Below are 26,976 nucleotides of genomic sequence, written 5' to 3' on the forward strand. Positions count from 1 at the left end.
TTATGCAGCAGAATTCAAACTTCTGACACCTGCAACTGCCCATTAACCTCTGTACTATTCCATTTTTTATGACTTAATATACTTCAAAACCCAGATTGCAATCTTCTCATTTCCCTGTCAACTTTTCAGAAAAAAAAAAAAAAAAAGTATATTGGCTAAATGTGCTTTTTTTATATATCTCATATACTTTAAGAAATATGTCAAAAATTATGAGAAACAACTATTTGCAAACTAAACATGAAATTGAACCCATGCTTTCAAGACTCAAATTTCCAGTAAATTCCAGGAAAGCATCCTATTGTTAGTCAACAAGAATCAGTATGTGCATATAAGTTATAACCTTGCTACCCAGCAGGACAATATCCATTAGATTCCCAAGCCCTGGAAACACTCACAGATATCTTCTCACCAGTTTTAATTAAGAAATGTCTCATGATTGACAATGATATTTATTATTTCCTTTAATGGCTGGGCAGTGTCTACATCTCTCAGAGTCTTAGATCTTTTCTTTATGATAAAGGTCAGTGTTAAAATCAGAAAAAATATGATATTCACCTAAAATCTAACAGAGGAGTTGAGGCTGTTCTTAATTTTAAAATGTTTTGTAAGGCGTAATCACTTCTTAATGTTCATAGGAACTTTGTAACATAATTCATTAGTGATAACTCAAGATGTTACTTTCATCACTGTAAAACTCTGTTTTTGTGAGGCACTAGGAATCCCTAGTGTATACACTGGTGAAGTTCATCAAAATCCAAGAACAAATGGTGAGCTCTAGGTGCATAAAATGATAGTATTTCTCTAAGGCTGGCATCACTTGGAAACAGAACACATCCTGTAATTTGTTATTATTGGCTGTCCCAGGACTGGTTAGAGTGGAGTCCTGGAAATTTTTCAGGAGTTCTGAAGTGGGTCTTAAATTGTTCTTGTGTGTGGGCGTGTGTGTCTGTGTGTGTGTGTGTGTGTGTGTGTGAGAGAGAGAGAGAGAGAGAGAGAGAGAGAGAGAGAGAGAGAGAGAGAGAGAGAGGAGAGAGAGAGAGGTGGTGGTGGTGGTGGTGGTCGTGAGCGTTTTAAGTATCTCAATGATGAATCATCAAATAACAATTCATGACCCAGGTATAATACCCTCAATTTCAACACATAATTGGAGAAACTGTTGGATTCTAAAAATCCATGGGTAAGGATGGAAATGCTGGGGATGGAACTGTGATGAAGAGGGCTTGACCCTGCAGATGTTGGAAATGCAATTACATAAATATGGCGTAACCCTTTGATAGGGTTAAACATATCATTTGGAGAATATGTTTGGCATAGAAAAATGGCCTCACCTTCTTCTAGGCTACATACTTCTATTCATAGTATCAAAAAGGGGAAAATATCTTGCATCCTGTCCAAAGTTATTTATTGTTTTCTCCTGTGATATATCCTCAGTTAAAGGAAGACTGTGAGGTGTGGAAATGTGTACCTACTCCAGATCTCAATCAAATTGAACCCACCAGAAGAACTATATAAGGTCAATATAGCAAAGTGGTTAAGAGCACAAGCTTTGTGTTAGTTCAGTGACAAATTACCACAAACTTAGTGACCTCCAGCCTCCTGTTTAATTATGGGATCTATTGAAACTACAATTTTTCTGTTACAGCATCAGACATTAATAATTTTCAAACTCAGGAAAAATGCTTTGAGTGCTGTTTTAAATACTTTTAAAGCTATGAAATGATAAGAAAAAATATGTTAACATGACTTCTATTTAGATATATGTATCCCAGTAGAATAAATTTATATAGTTTAAAAAACAAGTACTGTACTAATAGAATACATGTAAAATAGATTAAACACTAAGTTATTATTTTTATGTTTTTTTCCTTTCTGCTGAAAATTATGATTCACACAATGGTGAAAAATTAATCTTAGACAAGACACAAAAGAAAGTAAAGGTAAATTCAGTCCTATAAATAACTCATATAAAGAATTCAATCTTATAATCTATCTTGTTCTCTTAGAGTAACAATTGTACCTAGTAAGAATGGCTAATTTAAATTCCCAGATCTCTTAGTATAAACTTGTCTCATGTTGATATCTTCTTTTACTTTCTACCACAGTATTCTTCTTTTCTTTATAACACTTATCATAATCATGTTGATTTTTTGTGTTTATTTAGTATTTGCCTCCCACTATTTAGATATAAACCAAATACACAGCTTGGTCCCGTTTGCTGCAAGATTCCTATCACCTAGAGTAGAACCTGGACCAGAAAAGACATTCAATGAATATTTATTGACTGGACCAACAAAACAAACAAAAAAAAAAAAAAACAAAAAAAAAAAAGAGAGAGAGAGAGAAAGAAAAGCAACTGATTAATTTAAACAATATATAGTATGAAGTTTACAAAAATATGACAAAATTTGGAGAGTTAAAAAAAAAGAGATTGGTAAATCTTTTGTCCTTATTGAAGTCTATTTTTTATTAAATCACTACTGTTTGATTTCATAGTTGTTTTCAGTGATTATTGAAATATAAATAAATATTTCAAACGGATAATTTTCCTATCTCATCGATTTAACTGCTGTTTTAGCTCACAAGCTTCCACACAGACTGCACAATGCACCACGTTTAGCAGGTTTTCAATAAACCTCAGAGAGAAAAAAAGAAAAAAAAATCAAAGAATGAATGGCGATGAGTCATTTTTGTAAATATTGTTTTTTTTCCCTTTATATAAGAGTTCTGAGCTTACACAGAAGACATCCAAAATATTTATGTTTTATTTACAAACAACAAAATCTTTATAGTCTTGTACTTCAAACCATATAAATTTATCTGAGACTTAGAATTTCTACCAACCTTAAAAATTCATTTGTCAAACTAAGCGATGTCGCTCAGTCTTCAGGGTGGGTGGTAGACATTCTAGCTAAGTGAGAGAACACACATAGAAGTTGATTTTTCTAATTTCAAGAATCACAAGTTATCATTTGCCAAACGTAAGTTTTGTTTTGGCATGCTAATCTTGCATCATAATGTCTATTATTATTCTCCTTACTGGTAAGAAAAAAAGATAAACTAATAAAAAGACATAACAGCCCTTGTACAGGAATATGAAAATGTTAAATATATTTCAGGTGTGCAAATCTGCAAAATGTTCTCATAATCTTCATACTTCCAAAGCAAAACTGTACCAATGTGCCTGGCAGGCAAGCAGCTATTAGAGCTGATCTTTGTTGCTATGGTGAGATGCAAAGACCCACCAATGTCACTGATTAGATATCATTGTCAAAGTTAGGATTATTGCCTAGAACATTCAGTCACAGCACAAAAACTGACACTTTTTGAAGAAAAACAAAACAAAACAAAACAACAACAACAACAAAAAAAACACACACACAAGAACACTGTATATTACATTTCAGTTCGTCTTGAAAATGTCTAGGTCAAAATTAGTGCAATTGTAAAGCATCTACTATGTAGAGAGAATGCACAAGTTCATTATCCTAAAATTGTCAAGCCCCTATCATCTGACATCACACTACAGAAAAAAGTAAGCAGACAGCCTCTGTCACGTCCAGTTTAAAGTAAAAACCTTAACTCTAATTAGACAAAAAAGAAAAAACAGGAATTTTTTTTTTCAGTTTAGCACTTCATTTGTCACTGGTGGAATGTGTGCTTTTATTATTAAAGGTTTGATTTAAAGTGAACCTGAGTTAAATGAAACATCTTTTTTATGCTGCCTCCATTTCCTCTAAAAGATAGCAGAGATCACCATTCATTACCAGCTATGCTATAAATAATTTTAGTCTGTCTCTCTGCTTTTATTTTCTCTCCTTCTTCTCTATGATTCATTCTGTACTCCACCAACAGATTCATTTTCCTAAAACATCTTTTCATTCACATTATTCTTTGGCACAAAAGCATTTCCTGTCTCTTACCCCTTCAGGATTTTATCCAAGACCTTTCACTTCACATTTAAGGTGTTTCATTTCACCATCTTTCACTCTGTCACTGTTTCCTGTACACAAAACCTTCTGTAGTAATGCACTTAACGTTCACCTCATTCTCTTTTGGGAGCCCGGGCTTTTGTTTTGTTTTCATTTGTTGTTTTTTTTTTTTTTTCTTGGAATCCCTGGTTGCTGAAATGTCCTCCCCTCCTCTTTAACATTCTTTCTTTAAAATCTAGCCAAAATGCCACCTTCTCCACAAAGAAGTTTTCTGGGAATACCCATGTTAGGACATTTCTCCCTTCCTGTGGGCTCTCCTTACGTGGACATTCTTCACTATTCATATATTTACTTGGGCCATCTTTGAACGTATTAATTAAATTAAATGTTGTAAACCTTTTACATTTTTTTGTGTGCTTATATCATCTCCAAGGGTGGATTATGGACACCTTGAAGGCAGTAGCCATTTTCTACAATCCCTTTTATATTTTATGATAGCTAACACAGGGTTCTTCATAAAATAAGCTTACAACTACTGTTCCCTAAATCAATGACTTTTAAAATATTTGAGGGGCCGGCCCAGTGGTTCAGGCGGTTAGAGCTCCATGCTCCTAACTCCAAAGGCTGCCGGTTCGATTCCCACATGGGCCAGTGGGCTCTCAACCACAAGGTTGCCGGTTCAACTCCTTGAGTCCTGCAAGGGATGGTGGGTTGCACCCCCTGCAACTAGCAATGGCAACTGGACCTGGAGCTGAGCTGCGCTCTCCACAACTAAGACTGAAAGGACAACAACTTGACTTGGAAAATATTTGAGAAGTAAGCAGATTATATATGAAGAAACTGAGGTCCAGATTAATTAGTTAACATGCTAATGGTGACTAGCAGCCACTCAAATATTTGGTTTTCTTGATTATTAAATATATTTCCTACTTATACTAAAGCTATATTATTTTGTTACTTCATCGGTTGTTCCCCAAGCCAAGTAATTTCCTAAATCCATTGATTTTAATAAAGTGCATGCATATATGTTTACATTTATATGATATAAAAATAGGTATATACAATTAAACTTTCTCTGTAGATACTGATATTTGGAGAGAACTACATTTTAATGATTTACAAAGTAAGAAACACTATGCAAGACTTGTGATGACATCGCAGACATTGATGTTTTTAATGCACTTTCAGTGACATGACTGCTATTCCAGTGAAAACCAAACAGTATAAAAGTCTGTAATGTCCTGTTAAATCTTATGTTCTGCCATATAGAACTATAAGCATATCATTGTAAATCTACATTTTTTCCATGAAAGAGAATAAATAGCTCAATTTAATTAGTGTGATGTTTAAAATATAGTAGGCAATTACAAGTTCTATTTTATAATGAAGATTTTAATATGTTGGTATGTGAAAAATAGGTAGAAATAATATTACTGAAGAAAATTAAATTAACACGTATTATTAAATCAGTAGTAACTTGGGTTCTGGTTAAAGTTAGTTTGACATACATTGGATTATCCTTTTAAATTGCTTTATCTCTGTGTAGTTTAATGTTAATGTTACACATTGTCACTTACCGTCTTTCAGGATGGTTTCTCGCTCTGTGCCATCTATTTTCTGCCGGCCAATTAGGAAACTGGTGGTGTCAGCAAAGTAGATATAATTGTTTTCTGCATGGAAATCTAAAGCACGAGGGTTTACCAGATTTTCTATGGGGATCATGTATTCATCAGCAATCTTGGTATTCAAGTCCATTCCTCTAACAATTCCTGGGCGTCCTTTTCCATAAAAGAGAAACAACTCATTCTTGGGTCCTGCAGAAGAAAGATTACAAACAGAAACAACTGATGCTGCCTAATCTTCTTTACACTGCATAATGCCATGGTTTAATTAACTGGCACAATTAGCGTTTTTTAAATTCAATACCAAAAATTAAACTCTAAAATATGCCAAATGTATCTTGATGCAAGAAGGCCAGCTAATGGCATTACTTTAATTAAAACAGAAATTACTTCCATGAATGGGTTATATTTAGTTAATTATTCCTTTGTCTGTAACCGTCTGTATAGCAAAAACATGACAGATCATTGAGAAACTTGTAATTGTAAAATGAACATTTATCAAAACATCCAGCACATTTAATTTTACAATTTATTACAATCTATCTAACATGTTTTATAGATAGCAACTGTAGCATTCATTATGTCTGACAATGTTAAAAGTTCAAAATACACAAAACAACCCCTGCCCTCAGTCAGAGTTTGCATCTACAGAGTGTCAGAGGCAAACAAAAAGTTTCACACGGTATCACATACTTGCATGTGAATATATTACAGTTGTCTAATCATGTGATTTGTTTTTCTTAAGAAATGAAATCCAGTGCCACTTACGGCATCACTTTTTTCTTCACATCTTAATTAGAATGTTAAAGGTTGATGCAGTATGCCATTAACTCCGATGTACAACATAGCCCTTATCAAAGACAAACAAACAAATAAAAACAAAAACAACAACAAAAAACACTAAAAACTGCTTCCTGGGTTAAAATGCCAAAATCAAGGTAGCTTTGCCTACAGAGGGAACTGTCTCCTTCAGACTTTTATATGAACGTATATGCAAGGTTCTTGAATTACTGGAACACACAGTCCATATAATTTTGAAGAGAGTACTTTATATGAAAGGGAAAACATAGAGTTTCATTAAAAAAATAAAATAAAATAAAAATAATAATAAAACTGAGGCTACAGATGACACTATTATATTTGAAAAACCATACCATAAGTGAGGTTTTCTGTAAAATAAAATAATTGCATTATAGAACATTTGAAAAAAAGAAAATAAATACTCATAAACTCAACACCCTCAATACAAACCACATTATCATTTTATATATTTTTTCCTGTGTTTCTTTTAAAATCAGCACTGTTGAATATTAAATACATATAACCAAATTGTATAACATTTTAATACATAAAGAATAAAAATAAAACAAGTGCCATGTACTTAGCACAGATTTTAAGAATATTTCCAGAACATTGGAAGGCAGAACATGCCCCAATCCCACCCCAGAAACATGTAATATCCTGATTACTGTGTTTATCATGTATTTTTAAAAATAGTTTTAGTATATATGCTGTATGTATTTCAAAGAGTAGATTGTTTAATTTTTAAATTCTATGTTTAAATTGTATGTGTGAATTAGTCTATGAATTAATTTTATTCTTATTACATTCTTTATATTCATCTATGGTTGTTGTAAACATTGTTCATTCATTTTCACTGCTGTATTGTATTCCTTTGTGTGACTATTTCAGGTTAAATTTATCTATTTGTCTAATACACTGTTACTTATAAAATAAGTATTCAATTTTATATTCTACTTTTATTATTACATCTAAGCATTGAAATTATGTTCCATATTGATTCATTAGGACTTACATTCTTTCAGTATGATTAGTATAATACATAATAATTTGCTAAACCATAAATTGGTGTTATCTTTTTATCATAATGATTCTGAGATTGGCATTTTTTTCAACTTGGTATTTTATATGTTTTCTTAAATGACAGTATTTGTTTCCAGAAATAAAATTTTGGGCTTAAGAATATTAACTTGTCTCTTCTTCATTGCCCTCATAGCCTTTCAGTGTGTACCTACTTTCAATAGGATTTTTTTTTTTTAACAAGTAGTGTATATTAACTTGTAAATTAACATTTCTCAGTGCAAACTTTATATGTACATATATTTTTTCAATAGATATACTGGGGGATGCCAAAAAAATCTACAAATTTCAAGAGATGTTAGCTAGGTATTACTTTTCGAAGTCAAATTTAATTACGTAGTAACGTGTAGTATGACATTCACTCCAAAGACAGCGCTAATCAAAGAATGCTAGCTTCATTCACTGTACTACAATTTTAATACAGTTTCTTCCTTTCTTAAAATGTGTGTGCATTTTTCTGGCACCCTCTGTATTATACATGTACTTTAGTAACTATTTTGTTTATTTAATATTTTGTCATTAAAAAGTCTTTAAAACATTATTTTCAATGCCACCATCATATTCCCTATATAATACAGTCAGCTACTTATCTATTTTTGGATATTTAGACTGTCCCTGGATTTTTGTTATTACACCTACATTTACAATGGATTTCTTCAGTCAAAAGTGGGTTAACTCATTAAAAGATAGCATTGATTTTATATCTTTTGTATGTATTAATGTCTTTCCAACAGTTATATCAATTTCCAATTCTATTATTTATGGATAAGAATGCTGGTTTTACCATACCCATTCATGCTAACCTTTATTTTTGTTTTTGTTTTTAACTGATATTTTGATTGGTAATCAGTAACAGCAGTACTTCATTGGTTTAATGTGTGTGTATATCTGTGTGTGTACGTATCTGTGTGTGTAAGAATGATAACTGGTTCCCCTGTTATCATTGACTAAATGACTAAAACGTCTTTTTTTCAGTCATTCAATGTCTACTATAAAGTTTTGTCTAGTGTGTTTTTCTTTACTATATACAATTAACAATTAAAAACTGCATTTCACAGACACTCATGTAGTCATGGTTCTGGCTTAAATTTAAGTAACAAAATCAGATGTAGTAGTTCAAGCATGCTGCTTCTGTTGCTCTTCATCTAATGGAGATTTGAATTTTTCCACATTGGTCTCCTTCCTTTGTGTATATCAAGAGGCAAGAGAGAGGGTGTCTTTTTGTTTGGTTTAGTTTGGTATTGTTTTGTTTTGTTTATCAGTATGGTACTATAAGTTGTGACATATTTCTGGAGCTAATAGTTGTGATACAAGCTTCCTGATCCATGGATCTCAGCTACAATGGTGCATTTTTGAAGTTACCACTGTCATTGGTAACTTCCTGATTCCCTAGCTTCCGATTTTGGCAGATTTTCCAGCTTTAAGCCAGGCTAGTTTGATGGTGGTTTTGAGGAATGTTCTGAAGGAACGTTCTAGAAGATGCTGCTTTAGGCTTTTCATTGGTTTTGTAAGCAGCTATTCACCCCTGATCCTTTCCGTTTAAATAGCTAGAATTGTTTCTGTTCATATAAATGTACCCTGATTGATACACTAAATTAGGGCTACTGAAGCTTATACAACTCTGATCTTATGTTTTTCCCCAAACATATACGTGTGTGTGTGTGTGTGTGTGTGTGTGTGTGTGAGATTATTTTTGCATGACATGCCATCACTTACCAAGTGATAACTAGACCTGTTTAAAGGCTAGTTACACACACACATATACATACACACACACACTCACACGACATTGCCTATTTTGTGACTTCTGACACAGTACCCTCAATTACCCAAATCTCTTGATGAGATCTGGCAACTGTACATTACCAGCATTTAATACAAAGTTAGAAAATAAAAACAAAATACTAAAATGCACATATTATATCACCATTGAACCTCACAGGGTCTTTATTTTGATGTATTTATACTATTAATTCTGTTGAGACTTAAAATTATAACAACTTTATTGGTCTCATTTCACAGTTCTTGGCAAGCATTTAACAAGAAAATAGAAGAGATGTGAACAGAGAGAAAAGCAATGGAAGTGAACAGGAAGTGAACAGAGAGAAAGCAATGACAGAAATAAAAGCCATCAATATGAGAAAATGGAGACAAAATGTACATTGTAAAAGCAGTCATCATAACTGTAAAAGATATAGTATTTGAGGTGTATTTAAAGACCAACAGTCTCCACCTAGATGCCATTTCTAAAAGGACCATTTTAGTCTATCTGATTATGAAGATCCCAAGTATAGACCTTAACTAATTTTTGTGTTTAAATTTTTATAATTTAAACTTACAAAATCATTTATAAAAATGTTTACTAGCTTATTTAAATAAAGAACAATTCAATTATTCTAGAATATTTCAAAAATAAAAAAATGTCTATTAGAAAGACTTTAAATAAAATTATTAAAGAGATTATTTAATTAATATAGCTTCATTTACCTGGAACATTAAATAATGAAATGAATTTTACTCCCCAGTGATACTAGATAAGGTGAAGCATTACTTACATCTATTACTAGGAACAGCATCTTGGTTCAGATAAAAGAAAATCAGGTTAACCAATGCTTTGAGTTCATTAGAACAAAAACATTCTTTAAGGAATTAAGGATCTTCCTAAAAATCTTTCCTAAAGCATGTTTTTGAAGATCCATAAATTTAGTCACTCTATAGCTCAATTAGATTTCTCATTCACATTGTCACACACACATACACACACACACACACACACACACACACACACACACACAATAAAACACTATATACTGATTTGTAGAAAAGTGACTGCTACATTTTTGCAGGCAGATTTAGCCTGATGAAATCTAGTGTTATTACTGATCTTGATGCTGCTAATTAATACTAAAATCCCTTTTCTGAAGCAGTAGCTGCTGGCAAAACGTTTGATTTTTAACAACATACTTTTGCATGACCTGCCATCACTTCCCAAGTTGAAACCAGTCCTGCAGCGACAGGTCCGTGTTTTGTAACTGCTGCTGAGCAGACAGATGTGTGAACATCCCCCTGGCATTCCATATGGATCCACTTCACACGCATGGCTTCTGACTACAATAAATAAAAAAACAGCACACTTGAAATTCTCCAAAGACAACATAATTATGTGCATCAGTATTTCGAAACTTTTACAGTGCAGGAAAAGGAATCCTAGCAAAAATCTATATGCCAAACTATTTAGAACCATAATCAACTGGAAAGAGTATAAATATCATAGAAGAAGAGGTAGGGATTTGTCAAAATCCCCCTAGGGCAACATTTAAAAAACAATTCTGAGATACAATGCTTTTATATTAAACTGTTCACATGTAAACCAAATATAAGTAACATGATTTTTTTGGTACATGCTTGTTATACTTTTTAAAAAAAAAACACGTTTCTTATGAGTATAAAAGTATTATACTATAAAAATATCCCAGATTAAGTAATCAGAGACAGGATTTTATTTTTAATAATCCATTATACGGGTACCTAATGTTGAAAAAATGTGATTCCATGATTACTGAGAAATGCGGAGGCATTTTTTTTTTTTCAATTTTAAGTCCATTGACATTTTGAGTCCATTGAAAGTGTGTGTGTGTGTGTGTGTGTGTGTGTGTGTGTGTGTGTGTGAAATTGTCAAAAGCAGCAGGCTGAGTTTGCATGTAGATATTGAGTAATAAAAGGCTATTTCATAACTGTAGATGTTAGAAAAGAAAACAAAAAGGAAAAGTACTATATGGAGAGGATGAGAAAAAGAATGATGGGTCAAAGAGAAAGAGCTGCAGTAGGAATAATGTCAGTAATATTTTATGCATTTGTAATTATACTTCTTTTTAACAGCCACTTACTTGAAATTGTGACAAATAACATGGTGATTTCCTTTTAGTAATAAAACTGCTATGCTTCTAAAAATTGAGTGGTGTAGTTTTTTTGTATTCCTCATTCTCTAAATGAATAGACAAGTGAAATGTAATTTTATTCGTTTCCCACCAAGATAGCTGCTTTTATTTTCCAATTTCACCTCATTTTTATACTAGATCACATCTCCTCTCACCTATTTAGCAACTTTCCTCTTTCTGACTTTCATCATTCTTTTGCTCTCTTCATTGGATCATGCACAGGAGCATGCAAATATGTCATTATTTCTGCATCTTGGAAAAAGCATCCTTCTTTTAACTGTAATTCCCACTGTAATCCTTCCATTAGCTCCCTATTTCCCTGTTTTACTTTACATTAACATTTCTCAAAGTTACCTACCCTCATTTTCTACAATCCCTTTCTTTCCTATCTCTCTCAGGCCCATTCTACCCAAACATTCACTTTACCTCAAAACTACTCTTATAAGATTCCTGTCAGCTTCATGCCGCTAAATCCGATGTCCAGTTGGATTTACCAAGCTTCTTCTCAGTCTACCCTTTTGGTCTCTCCTAATTTCTTTAACTTTTATTATTGCGATGTCTCAGTATCCATTATTTGGATTTCTTCAATTCTTCATCTATAGTTACTTCTGTGGTGATCACATCCATTTTTATGGTATTAAATGTCATCTATATGCCAATGAATCCCAAATTGCTACCTCCAGGCTAGACTTCCCAGTGAATTCCAGATTCACACATCCAAATACCTCCTTCCCCCTGATATTGTCACTAGAATTTATGAAATACACTTGAAATAACATGAGAAAATTATGTTCCTATTCTTTGCTCCCTAATATTCTCCATACTTAGTTTTCCCAATCTCAAAAATAACTCAATCTTTCCAATTGCTCAGCCCCAGCTACTGTCATCATCCTTGACTCCTTATTAATTTATACCCCACCTCCTATTCAACGGGAACGCCTGTTAACTCTACTTTCAAATATATTCTAAATCTAACTGCTTCTTACCATCTTCACTGCTACCATCTTAGTCCAATCCACCACCCTCTCTAACCTTCCACACTTGTCCCCCACAATGTGTTGGCAACATAGTAGCAACGTTGATTCATTTAGAAAGTCAGTCAGGTCATGAAACTCCTCTCAGTTCTTTCTAAGGACTCCCCATCTTGACAAAAGTATAAGCAATTTTTTTTTTTTTTACAATTGTCTACAGCGACCTACATGTTATGGTCCTCCTTTATTTCTCCAACTTCATTTCCTACCCATCTTCCCTCTGATTACCCTGCTCCAGACATGGGCCTCCTTGCTGCTCCATGAACAATCTAAGCTTGCTCTTTCTCGTGGTCTTTGAGCTTGCTGATCTCTACCTACCATATCCATGCCTCCCCCCTTCAATTATGTCAAGTCTTCATTCAGTTTTATATTTTCAGTCGAATTTCCTCTGACCGTTAAATATAAAACTGCAAACTACCACCATCCCTGACACTCCTTATCCTTCTTATTTTCTTTATTTTTCTCTACGGTACTTACCATCTAATATGATAATAATTTACTTTTTCAAAATTATGTCTCCTCTACCAGGTTGCAAATCTCATAAAAGCAAACATTTTTTTTTTTTTTGTCTGTTTTATTCACTGCAGTATTCCCAGCATAAGTAGACTATCTCCTGGTACATAGTAAACGGCCAAGAAATACTTGGCCGATGAATAAGTCCTGATACCAAATTCTAATAAGTTATCAACAGAATTCAAATTTGAATTTAGTACAAACATATTTGTGACAATGCACTGCCTCAATTAGATCTATTTTAATATTTAGATAACTCTAAATTAATTTTAAGTTGAAGCACAAAAAGATAATGGTGATTTTGGAAATTTTGTGTGGTGATTTTTGTACATTACATCGCTCTATGCATGATTGAGCCTAAATTATATTGATGAACAGCATCACTAACATACTTGCAAAATAACAAGTTTGTGTTTTTAAGAAATACTTAGAAACATTGCAGTCTTCTCATTAAAATTTATTTTTTTAATTAACATGTGCTAAAGAACAATTGGGATGGTAAGTCAAAAGACCACAATGACAGCAACAAAATTTGACAGAGACTGCAAGAAAGTCACCTGATTTGAAATCTATCTCCCAAAATAATACCACCCCCTCAAAAACAAAACAAACAAAACAAAACAAAAACAAACAACTCTTAGCATTTGGGTTTCTTGTCAGCATACATCACAATTCAAATCACCTTCCTGAAACTAAATCTAGTCATCATTTCAATTCTATAATTGTGGAAACGATTCACTAGCAACTGAATATTTGTCATTTAGATTTGTAAAGGGAACTCTATTCCATTTAATCAAACAGATGTGTACAATTTTGTTATCAAAACAGAGAATGTACAGCTCACCCACTTTAACCCCACACAAAAACACAAGGGCCATATCCCTATTAAATTCACCATTGTGGAGGCTGTGAAGAAGTCTGGCATCTTACCCATTGGTTGAGTTCTTTTGTGATAGACTCGGATTCCTCGAGCATTTTCCATTTTAATTAATGTATGAAAATCAGTACCATTAAATCGATTTATCCTTATTATATTGAAGTTTTCAGAATTGGTTGCATACAAATAGTCTTCAAACACAGTTATACCATAAAGATGTCTGACCTATAAAGAGGGGCAAAAATAACTATGATTTTTAATTATGCTGCTTTCCACTTGAAAGAAAAAACTGATTGTTATTTACTACTGTAGACAATTTTCATAGTAGCAGTCACACAATAATATTGTTTTCATATCAAAGAATTCCAGATTCCATTACTTTATTATTTTTTTTTCTAAGAATAAAACATTATGCAGTAGCAGATAAAGCTGTTGCAAATGCATGGGGAAATTTTTATTCATGTTTAAGAAAACATATTCATTAGCTACTTTTCAAAAGCTAGTGAGAACCAAACTTTTAAGCATATTCATTAAGATGCTTATGGCATTGTTATATAAAATTTGAGACATTTTTTATGGGCTGCATGTTCATATAGTTACAGATTGTAGAATCTGCAAAAACATAGCTCTGCCTGTGAAAGGAACGATGAGAAAGCACCTTGGAAAATTTGTTTTGTAAATTCAAAAATCCTTTTTTTTTTTTTAATCTCAAATTACATTGAGACTAATACTTGCCCAGCATGGAAAATAATAAATAATGAAATCACATATTTGGGATAATTGTAAATGAAAAGTCAGCCTTTTACTCAGAAACTGTATTCTTTCTAAAGGCTATTCATAATGGAAATGGAACTGTTTGCTTTGAGAAAAACAATGTTTATTGCTATCATGACACTTTGACATGGCAACCCTCCTCCTTGGCAGAGGTCTTGGGGATTATGGGGAATTATAGAAAGCTTCCAGTAAAGCAGAATATACAGAGAATACTGAAGAATGAGTATACTGATTTTGTCAGATAAAGGCACAGGCTAGGCACATTGCCTCTGGGCATTCCTTGTGTTCTACTTAATATAAATGGTTCTGCTCCAGGGTATGCTAGAGATGTCAATTGATTTGCTATAGAGATTTGAATGAAAGATCATTTGTCACTACTCTTTGGCATTATACTCTACTTTTAGTACATTGTTAGTATAGATTTATAATTAAGATCATTTGAGAAAGTATGCATGGTTTGACTGTAAAAATTTCTATGGAACATGATTTCTATTTTAAACAGAAAATCTTATCAATTTTGTACTCTAAGCAAACACATTTGATTTGTTATCTCCCTAGTATATGGGATTCAGCATTATTATTTCTGATACTCTTATATGAGAAACGATTAAAAGAAGACTGGTTTTTGCATGTTGTTTTTTGGATATCGCATTTCTTCATGTTTAGGCTAGAAATGAAAAAAAAAAAAGGGAATTAATGGAGAAAATCACTTTACGTTAATGCCCAAATAAAATTTTTCTATGCGAGTCTTACTTTACAGTTAAGAGTGTGTGTGTGAGTGTGTGTGTATGTGTGTAATTACATGTATTTACTAACATCATTTTCCACATAGCTGATATCATATTAACTAAACGTACCTGTGGCACAATTTAGACTTGGGCAATCCTTTTTTTTTGCTATAAACATTATAAACAAGCTGAATTTTTCCATTATCATTAACTCATATATGTTTTGCTCAAAGCCTGGGGCCATCCATCTAGGCTGGTTGTGACATACCCACATTGCTCTCTACCTTACTTCCAATCCATATCCCAGGAGAGAAAGCATGACTAGGGAGGTCAATTGGTCATAGTAAAAAAAAAAACATGTTAACACAGTAAAGATCAAATTTTACTCACTGCTTCCCTGCCTTCCTTCAGAAGGGTCTGTTCCCCATAAAGTAGGTACTTTGCTGCCTGCTCTTCTAACTACCCCCAAAAGAGATGGGGGGGGGAGCTTGAAGTGCTAGATAAACCATTCTTTCTACAGCCCAAATACTTCAAAAAAAGTATCTATGTTGGATTACTTAGAGGCAGATCACCAAAACACAGACAACAGAAATGGAAAAAACAAAAACAAAAAGAATAATTAAAGACTTCAGACATTAAAAACTTTTCAGTCATGGGGGAATCATTTGAATTTCTTAACTTTGCTACAAGATTTAAAATTTTAATTATGTATAGGTAAAAAAGGTCCATCATAATTATTTCAGAAATTAGGTCTTTTAACAAGGACTCTAAACCTGCCAAAGAGATCAAGGGTTTTAGGGCAGCTGATGTTGAGAAAAATCTGCCCTCACTTCTCATAGTGGACATCTTATTTATTTTTTCTTAACCACCCAGATTAGTGCATTTGTTTATCTGCCAAGCAACAATTTCATTGTTCAGCACTGTTTAAAAAGTAGAAGTCACTTTTAGGGATAATTACAAAATATTTTTTCTTGCATTATAAAAGAAAGCAAAGAGATTCACGTATTTCAACTCCACAGTATAAGAATCTCACATGATATTAGTGCAATCAGTGAGCTAAAATTGAATTTGAAAAGGTACAGCAGTAAATGAGGCTCATTTCCACTTAGAGATTTCCTTAAGGTGTTTACTGAGTGTTATTTGTAAAAACAAACAAACAAATGAAAATGACGTGTAATTCATCAAGGGAAAAACTAAACAGGAGGGAAAATGTTTGACTTTGGTGACATTCACAGAATGCTCATTTTAGGAAATACTTGGATACATCAGAAGGCAAAATTTAATCCAACCAATTAAATTAATAAAGGATACTTTGGTGAGCAGACATCTGCTTTTGTTAGCAAAATATTTCCAATGCCAAATGACACAAATCATAGTTCAGTTCCTTATGAATAAACTACTTCAATTTGTTTTTAGTCAGTAGCCCATAACATTTATCCTATTGTAGGACTTTCCTTTCTGACTAGTACAACATTTTTGTTTCTATTCAATTGGCGTTTTGGTTTTATTTTTGCTTTGTGGGCTTTGTTTTTAACAGAGAGAAGGAGGAAATGAGAGGCACCTCTAACATGAAATGCACTGTGAAAAGAACATTCTGTCATATAGGAAATACATCACACTTTTTATGACGCATTGCAGCTTGACTTCATAAGAAATTTTCAACATTGGGATTTTGAGTTTTCTTAGTGTGATAGCACTCCTTTTATTACCTTTGCTGCATTTTCTAACAAAATTATACTTACTTGTCTGCCTTGAATGATAGTATATCTGTTTTTTCCTTGGTAGTCCACAACTTCCACAGAATCCAAGTAAAGATCGACCCAGTAAACCAATTTGTTGACTAGATCTAATGCCAGTGCAGCTGGCTGCTCTGTCTTTGAGTCAATTATCCTTGTTCTGTTCATCCCATCCATGTCACATCGCTCCACTTTGGCTTCATTCCCATAGTCAGTAAAGAAAAGTTTTCTGTTGAAAGAAAAGTAGATGTTAAAGTCGAGGAGAAGGCAAAAAAAGCTTATTCAATAGAACCATCTGTAAAAAAAAAAACAAAAAAACAGAACTTTTTCTCATATTTTATTTCAGTGGTTACGTCTGTTAGTTTCCCATAACCATTTCCATATAATATCACTCATAAAGGGAAAAATCTGCTAATGAATATTGCAGGGCATTAGGGAACAAGGTAACCAACAACTGCAAAATTTTCCAACATGAATTATCACAGGTCACTTTATTTTTGTATTAGGGGAAATACTTCTTTAAGCCTCCTAGAGCCATGCATGCGGCCCATGGTAAAAGCTTCAGAATGAGCCAAGTCACCAGGCCAGGGCACATGAGCAATTAGTCTTTATCTTCAACCTGCTATTCAAATCGCTTGCTAATGTCTGTCTCTTATAGAAGCTATTGTGGAGCTCAATGATGCTATGAGTGGCAAAGAACAATAAACCTGGACTGGAATCAAGCAGATGGAAAAGCAAATGTGCTATTTGTAGCAATGGAATTAAAACATAAATGATTCCCTCAAAACCAACCCCAAATTCTCCCCAATCTTCCCCAAACACAAAATTTTATGAAGGAAATGTAAGCCATTTCTTTTCATTTTCTCCTTATGTATTTAAAAGAAAAGGCTGAAAAGCAATGTTAACCTCTGAGACAAAAAAAAAAAAAAAAAAAAATGCTTTCATGAAGCACTAACAGTGTCTGTCAAGGTTTAAATACCTCTGACATTTCAGTATCTAATATTTGATTAGTATTCACTATGTTTAGTAAACACAAATCAATTAAAATTAACCTGACAATATTTTAACGAGATTACCTGCTCATGAGATTAAATTACGTTTGTAAATAGAAGACCATTTGCCTTGACTTAAATACAATCTCAAGAATAATCTGATTTACAGTGACTGAGCAATATTAAGATTACCTAGAGTATAGAATATTTAATTTCACAAACTTGGTGAATTAGTTTTTAGTTACTTTTCTCAACATCTTTCATGATCTAACAGTATGGGGTATTTTTCTAGCTAAAAAAAGCATTATTTAGACTTGAATTTAGCTCTTTCTGCTGTGGGGGGGCTTTGACTAATTTTTAAACATTAATGTTCTGTGATAGTGCAAGCCAGATTTTATTGTGAGTTTACTTCCCCAAAATGTTCCTGAATGATCCATTTATCAAAATAAGTTTAAAATTATTTTTCAGTGATTTTTTTCATTCAGGTAAAGAGATTTCTATTCTAGTAAAGAGTAAGTAAAAGGGTAAATTACTTACCCTTACAAACCTCTGCTCCTGAGCACTTGAGCATTCTCTCAATCTCTCTCTCTCTCTCTCTCTCTCTCTCTCTCTCTCTCTCTCTCTCTCTCTCTCTCTCTCTCACACACACACACACACACACATACACACACACACACACACACACACACACACACACACACACTTCCTACTTCCATCTTGCATCTCCTCTTTCTTCAATTGTAAACCAGTTCACTCATGGCTCAAGTTAAGTTGCTATAAGGAGTACCCAGTTTCTCTCTCCCTTGCTGTAGAACACTGCCCACTATTCTTGTTACATGAAGCTCTCTTTTTCACCTAGTACCAAAATATCTCTCCTTTTATAATTTCCTTTTCTGACTAGTCCATTTTACAGAAACAAACAAACAAAAAAAAAAAACATTGGGGTGCAGGTAGCCTGGCTCTGGGCATAGAGAATCAGAGGCACATTATGTATAGTGTGATAAATACAGACTCTGTAATATGAAGCAGGTCATTACAACTATCTACATAGTGTTCAAGAGAAAAGGTGAGTCTGAAGAGAGAGGTATATTTCTGAAGTTATCCTGAGATAATTTAATAACATATGACCCCAAAGGAAAAAAAAACAGAAGAGTGCCAAGAAAAGAAATTTGGAGGCATGCTGTTGGAGATAAAAGAGCTATTAAGTAATATCAGAGGTTATGATCAAAAAGACAACACACACTCTCACAGAAACCTAATGAAGAAAAGTTCCAGGATAAAGGACTGGGGTGGCTAGATGGGTCAATCACTTCACAAAAGGAAGGAAGCAAGGAAGGAAAGAAGGAAAGAAGGAAGGAAAGAAGGAAAATAGGAAGGAATAAAGGCAGAAGAACAGAAGAAATAAAGGATGGAAAAAAGAAGGAAGGAAGAAGAAAAAGAAAGAAGGAAGAAAGGAAGAAAGGGAGAGAGGAAATAAAGGAGGGAGGGAGGGAGAGCACGAGGGAGGGAGGGAGGGAGAGAGGGAGGAAGGAAGGAAGGAAGGAAGGAAGGAAGGAAGGAAGGAAGGAAGGAAGGAAGGAAGGAAGAAAGGAAGGAAGAAGACAGTTAAAAAATGGAGGAGAGGGAGAGAGAGAGAAGAAGGAGGAGGGAGGAACTAGAGTAAGAAGATACCATTGAATTTGGTATTTGCTAAAACCTGGAAATTTTGATACTTCTATTTGAGAACTTCAGTTAAGGAAGAAGAATGAACCAGGTGAAGAAGAAGGAGGTCAGGAGTGCATAAGTTATTTTTCCAAGATTTTCAGTTACATTGACCTACTATTGCAGGATTGATGCAAGTGATTCTTATATTTGTCCCAGGTCATGATACAACTGGCTGCATAAGTTTCAGCCAAAGTATGAAAAGTATAAATATACAATTCATCAGAATTTTACTGCTTTAATGGATGTGTAAAATCAAAAGAACAGGAAGATTTTGGGTATGTGAAGTGGCACTGAAGAAACAGTAAAGAATCCTCCAGCACATAGCAGAATAACTAGTGCCCAGTGGAGATATAAAGTTGTTCTTTACACCAAATTGAACTTTCCAGACTTCAGAATACTGTAATGAGTTCTGTTCACTTACAATTGAAATTAAATAAATGGATATGTTCTCCAAGATAATAGCACCAGGACCACAAAACTGCAAGCAGTAAGTACCCACAGCCACGTGATCATGTAGATATTTCTTTGTTTGCTTATTTTAGTGCTGTTTAATTTTAAAGCGTCCTACTACAGGTATAGAGAAAAGCTTCAGCCCACAGCAAACTTTAACTGAGGCATCATAATTAATGGCTGATTATGATTAATACACAAAAGCTAATGTTTTAAATTATATAACATTTAACTAAATTTCATTTGTGATATAAGTGTAGCTTGGTTGAAAAGTCACTTTTTTCTCTCCTCTAACCTATTTGTCTACATTCAAAATAAAAGTAAGTAGTGCTCTGTGAACCCTACTATCTCACTGATTCTTATAATTACCTGTGAGACAGAAGAGACAGGTTATTTTTATTTTACAGATGAAACAGGCTCAAAGTCCATAGGGTTAGCTATTATCAGAACTAAAACACAAAGGTTTGTCACAACTTTTGTTTTTAACTCACTATTTTGAAATAAGTTCAAACTTACAGAAAAGTTGTTAGAATGCCTATAACCTTCACCTAAATTCACCAGTTGCTCACCGCTTGTCCCTCTGGCTATTTCAAGGACTGTCTGATCCTTTTGACAGTACATTGCATACATCATGATCCTCTACACCTAAATACTTCAGCCTTCATCTCCTAAGTACAAGAACATTTTTTGTGCATAACCATAGTACATCAATCCAAATCAATACTTTTAACACTGATACAATACATAGTTCTTATTCAGTTTGCCTGATAACCAATAATGATCTAGATAGTAAAATTTCCTCCTTTTTCTGATTCAAAAGCTAATCCAGCATCATATATTGCACTTGAGAATTGTCTTTTCTCTCCAAACTCCTTTAATCTTGAACAGTGCTGTAGCTTTTCTTATTGTTCATGATGTTACCATTTCTAAAGGGTAAACATGAGTTGTTTGGAAGAATATCCCTATTTTGAGTTTTCCTGATTTTTTTTTTTTCATAATTAGATGATGTTATGCCTTCTGAACTGAAAAGTGGTAGTTTTATACTTTATTGTTACTGTCCCTGGGCTTAGAAATAATGGGTAAGTTTGTGCTCCACCCCAGAAATTCCATAAAACGGAGCACAGATGGTAGTTCAGAATATCCTTTGTTCTATCTTATTCAGTATTTTCTGAACACTTAACTCTGCTAACTTCCAGGGTTCTCAGTCACGCTTTCAGCATCTCATCCCTCAGGGAACCAAGTATACTATGCTGCTTCTAGTAGAGCAGGGCAAGTGTAGCACTCTTCATGGCAGATGGTTTCCATCATCCCCAAATCTGTGCCTCATTCCCTCAGGACTGTAATATTATGTTTCTTCTTTCCCTGTTCTTTCCTGTGGTATCAATTATCTTTTATTCTCTAGCATTGGGGAGACATTAAAAGGAGATTTCTATTTTCTCGCTCTTCAATTATTTTTTGAATGTTATTGAATTTCATTCATATTAACACAAACTTACTAAAAAATTATATCCATATTATGTACTAGTTAGAGGTGTGCAGCAAAGCATTGTATGTATAATTCATTACAATACTCAATGTGGGAGAGAACATTGTGAATTAACATGGTATATTGCTAATGCATTTCAACACCTTTATAACAGCCAAATGATTTAATACAAAAGGGATATTTTCTTATCATATAATCAATATTGCAATTAAACGTAAGCCTTAGAGTCATCTATATTTTTGTCTTTGTCATAAAAAATATTTTGATTCATAACAGAAATACGTCATTGTTATTTAAGTATGTATAAGTTTGTGCACAACTTAGCTCTTTTAGCAATGTCATGATTCATCCATTCATGACTCAGTAAATATTAAGAGTAAATAAATAAATAAGTAAATAAAATTAAAATAAAGCTGTCTCGACTTCTAAGATATGTTTATAAAGAACAGAAACATCTCTTTCAAACTTCCAATTATTCATCCAGCTCATTAGTCTTATAATTCAGCATCTGTTGTTCATAGAAGTTTATCGTTTTGGCTTCATTATCTCATCAGCTATGGGAAACTAATTTTATCTGACATTTTTGTTGATTATAATGAGTAGCCCTAATTTACTATAGATATATAAGATTTATATAGTTGAAGATGGTAAGAAACTTTGGGTATCGTTGGTAAACTTGCCTGACATAAAATAAAAGTCACAAAGGTTGCCCTCACAGACAGTGACAGAGCACTGTGCTTACAGATTTAAGGCTCCCAACACTTTAAAGCAAAGCAATTGTTACACACACTTACAACATGTATGATTTTTTTATCTGATAAAGATAATACTTACTTTTGCTAGTAATATCCATTTTAAATGATGCACTTTTTACTTTGTCCAAAAATACAAAGGGGATTTAAACACATCAGAATCCTGTCGACATCGTTCAACTCCATCATTAACCCTGGTCTTGTGTCACCATTCTTAACCCTAACATTTAGGTTAGAGTTTCGTGATGAGATTTATAAATGTTGAGAATTCCCACAACGAAATGACTTAGCATTCATTTTGCTGCTTAAAAATGAGATTACATAACAAGATGTTGGTTACATAGAGTAGATGAGAGGAGAGTGAGATGTGAAACTAAGAGGTCATATACTGCAAAATTAAAAACAAACAAACAAACAAATAAACAAAAAATCAGTGTTCTGATTAGGGCCTAGCAAACAATCCATGTTTATTAACCATATGATAATGAAAATAACTACATTTCCTTACATTTTGGGAAAAAGTTTTATATTTTCCTTAGCAAGGACTACCTTAAGAACTTCCATTTTTCAGTCCTGTTTTTAAAATAAATGTATTATCCAAATAACACCAATAGCAATACAACTGTACTTTTTTCTTCCATCATCTATACAAAATTTAACAAGAAAGCAATGTTTCACACACAGTAATTAAAATATTTTCAAAATTACAGTAGGGGTATTAAATATTTAACATTATAACTCTAAAATGCAATTGCAATTCTGAAAGATAATGAGCCTTTGTAGTAAGATGTTTAAATTCAAATTCTATTAGCTCCTGCTACTTAAGTGATGCGGGTGATAAACAAGCAAGCTATTTTCTCTGTCTAGCCAATACTACTCAAGACAGTTATTTATTGATTTTCACTTGTTTGGGGTTTTTGTTTTTATTGTTTGAAAAATCTCTCTTGAACTTGATTTTCACTTTATATATAAACATACAGCAATTAAACTTGACATACGGATCCTTCCTCTCAGCTGGCTACTCTATATTCTGAAACATTCCCACTACTGATTCCTCCAAAAGTGAATATGTATTACATATGTCAGTCGACGTGCCTGACCCATTCAACATCCTTATTTATCGACAGCTGCCTCACCAGTTAGTGTTCCGAGCAGGGCAGCCCTATGTACCAATATCACCCCTCTTCTTCCTCGTTAGAGACAATTAGACCAAGGGGGAACATGTGATAGAACCGAATCAAAGACTGAACTGAATCATGAGGACCCTGTCTCTCAAAATTCAAACACAAAAAGTATGGAGTTCGCCTAGTGGAAAGCTGTGCTAATATGGGTAAGATGAGCAGGTGGGGTGGGAGTGTGGAGCATCTGTGCAGAATTTGGGGAGCCATGAGACAAGGAGATGGGAAGAAAGGAGCCATGGTGTCCTGAGTAAGGGATTCTCCAGGCCCCAGGGGGTCCATCTGTACTTCATGCCCTTAGGGAAATCTTCCTGTCCTTGGGAAATCTCTTTACATTTGATCTAGCTTCAGTGGGTTTCTATACTTGGAATTACAGTTCCATGAGTAAATCATCACATTGCTTAATGTTTTACTTTAAGATTTAGATCATTCTTGTTCTGAAGATTTTGAACAATCAAAAATCACACTATTTTAGGATACATTTTATATTGAAATGTTAACTAAATAAAGCAATGATTTTTTATAAATTTCACATGTAACCTTCATATAACTCCATCTTGGCACTATACCACATATATATATATATATATATATATATATATATATATATAATTATTAATTATTATATATTAATTATGTTATATTGTATAATTAATATATATTGATATATATCAATTTGTCATAGATAGAAAGCCTCTGAAATATTTTCTACAGTCTCCATGAAAATACAAAGAAAGTATTAATGAACAGCCATTTTTTAAAAAAATCATATTTCTTCATTTCTTTTAAATTCAATATATTACTCAAGCCACAGATTTACGTGTCCTTCCTAATGCAAGCTGACAAAACTCTCACAAACTCAAATACTCAATACCTACTTTCGCTATCCCAATCCTCAGCTCACCCCAACACTGATTCATATTCATCTTATTATTTTAACCGAATTAACCTCTTGGGTTTTCCTCCCATTTGTTTTTCATTTTCTGTATTTTGAGATCCAGTAATTAACTCAGAGTAATAAATCAGCAATTATAAAAGGGAAGTGATAAAATAGTGGAGAAATAGAAAGATTTGCACATTATTATTTATTTTCCTTTTAATCTTTGTCACCTAGGTATTTCATCAATGTTTAACATAGGTTGGGACATAATGGGGGGGAGGGGGACCTAATCATCTTTCCCTGGATTGTCATTTTCTGAGAGTGGAGCACTGGCCTTATTAGCAAGAAAAAGTTTGGTCTACCTTACTTGCTTATGAGCTATAAGGTAGATAACCAATAAAAGCTGTCACAACTTTTATTCTCCAAGGAAAGACTCACTTGGTTTATATGCACAACTCATTCTTACCACTCATGGCTACACTTGACTGCAAAAGCCAATCTAACCACCTAAAAGATAATGACATACTTGATCTAACATTTCAACTACTTGAAAGCCCTTATTCTCAGGCTGTAATCAAAACCTTATAAACTCATCTTTACTTAAGAGAAAATCTTTCAACATTTTCACCTGTTTATGGAGGTCTCTGCTCAAAGTGCCGTGCAGCCTAACATCCATTGATATACTTCCTCTCTTTTCACCCAAATCCTCCTGACAGGCCCTCTGAAATTCCTATTCCATGATCACAAATGCCCCAATATCCTAAGACTATGCTCTAAATATTTCTTTCACCTTTTTGCCTTTACTGAATCTTAGCATCTCCGGAGGTTATCTTTTCTCAGCAGTCATTGAAAATGTGGACTCCTAACAAAAACCTGTGTAGATGTAAAATCAGGACCCTCCCCAATACTCACTCCAGAATATTAGTTTTCTCTTATCTTTTAGCATCCTCTGCTTTTTTAGGGTCTTACCAACAGGCTGTATCACTGACAGCACCCATCCTCAAAGAATCATTAACCACCTTTCCGATTCTGTTTTCTTTCTCCTGATTCATTATTTTTATTTAAGATTCAGCACCTAGCTCTCTCTCTTGCTAACCACTCCAAACCAGGAATGTCTATGATTCCAGTATCTACAACTTTTAACGGATCACAACTTTCTCCCTTGCTTTTTTGGACCTCTTCTCTTTTATTTCCAGTACCTACAATCTACCTACAAATTGCCATGGTGATGAACAGTACATTGTTGGTCATCACCAGAAATTATACCTCCACCAAAAGAGACAGCCCCTCCCCTCCACCCCCACACAAAAAGCATCTGATTTTTCATCTGACTGTATGTTTGCTATCTGTCTTGCTCAGGTGCTCTCACTGAAAAAACTCTGACTTCATTCTGACCTTGTCCCCATGACCCTCTTGATTTTCTCTCCAAAAGCCAACCTTCAACTTTGTTTCTCAATCTGTCTGCACTATCCCCATCCCAGCCCTCTAAGTCACTACATTCTACTCCAATCCACTCTCATAAGATAATTTTGCTTCTTACCTCATAGAAAAGTTAGAGCACCTCAAAAAGCAATTCATTTGTTTTCCTACAGGCCCAACTAACATTTGTCTACATCTATATCAATTCCTTTCCCCCTGTCCTCTTGTAATGCAGAAGGAAACATCCCCCATCTGTGTTGGCAAATACTAAGCAAAAAAAAAAAAAAAAAAAAAAATATATATATATATATATATATACACACACACACACACACACATATACTCATCCCATCTCCTTCTCTGAAACTTGTCTTCAACAATTTCCCCTTTCTTTTGTATTTTCAACCTCTCCTTTCTACTCAATCTTACCTTCAGCTATAATAAACTTGCTTTACTATTTATTATCCTAAAACAAATACAACTTTTCTCTTAACCTCAAACCACCCTCTATTTATAGCCCTTTCCTCCCAAGCTCCATTCACATCCAATCTTCTCCAAAAAATTGTTTGTACAAGCTGACTTCATTTTTCCCTTAAATCACTTGTCATTCCATACTGATATGTCTTCCAATCTCCAACCCCACAATTCCTTTTTTTTCTTTCTTTCTTTTTTTTTTTACTTACAAAGGTTGCCAAATATTTCTCAGCCCTAATTGATCTCTCTGTAGAATCAGTTAACCCCTTCCTCCCTTTTGACTTTTCTTTTTTTTAGCACTCTCTGGGTGTCCTTCCTGTCTGAATTATTTTCTTCAGTTGCTTTTTCCACGTCCTCTATCTGTATCAGGCCCAATATTCTAATACTTGGGATATCTAAATTCTCTCATAAAAATCTTAAAAGTTTCAATGACTTTCATTAAGATAATCATAACTCTCATATTTTAATCTGCCTTCTCAGCTTCTAACTCATAAATATAGTTGTCTCAAATTTAACATAACTAGTATTAAAGTTTTGTTCTTATCTAACGTATCCCTACATTTTTCTCGACTTTGGCAAAGAGTGTCTCTTTCTACCTAATAGCTCACTTCA

General features: G+C 33.6%; 1 protein-coding gene across 7 annotated transcripts in view; it reads right to left on the reverse strand.

Moving 5' to 3' along the window:
- The window catches only part of LRP1B (LDL receptor related protein 1B), a 1,877,633-nt gene that overhangs the window by 791,263 nt on the left and 1,059,394 nt on the right, over positions 1-26,976 (reverse strand). For all 7 annotated transcript variants that reach the window (XM_081051911.1, XM_081051912.1, XM_081051910.1 and 4 more), the window contains exons 8-11: positions 17,036-17,258; positions 13,845-14,016; positions 10,397-10,540; positions 5,507-5,743 (exon numbers count right to left, since the gene is read on the reverse strand). In XM_081051911.1, coding sequence (XP_080908037.1) covers positions 5,507-5,743; positions 10,397-10,540; positions 13,845-14,016; positions 17,036-17,258 — 776 coding nt within the window. The remainder of the gene's footprint in view (positions 1-5,506; positions 5,744-10,396; positions 10,541-13,844; positions 14,017-17,035; positions 17,259-26,976) is intronic.

This window comes from Rhinolophus hipposideros, assembly GCF_964194185.1.
Source record: "Rhinolophus hipposideros genome assembly, chromosome: 6".
Lineage (NCBI taxonomy): Eukaryota > Metazoa > Chordata > Mammalia > Chiroptera > Rhinolophidae > Rhinolophus > Rhinolophus hipposideros.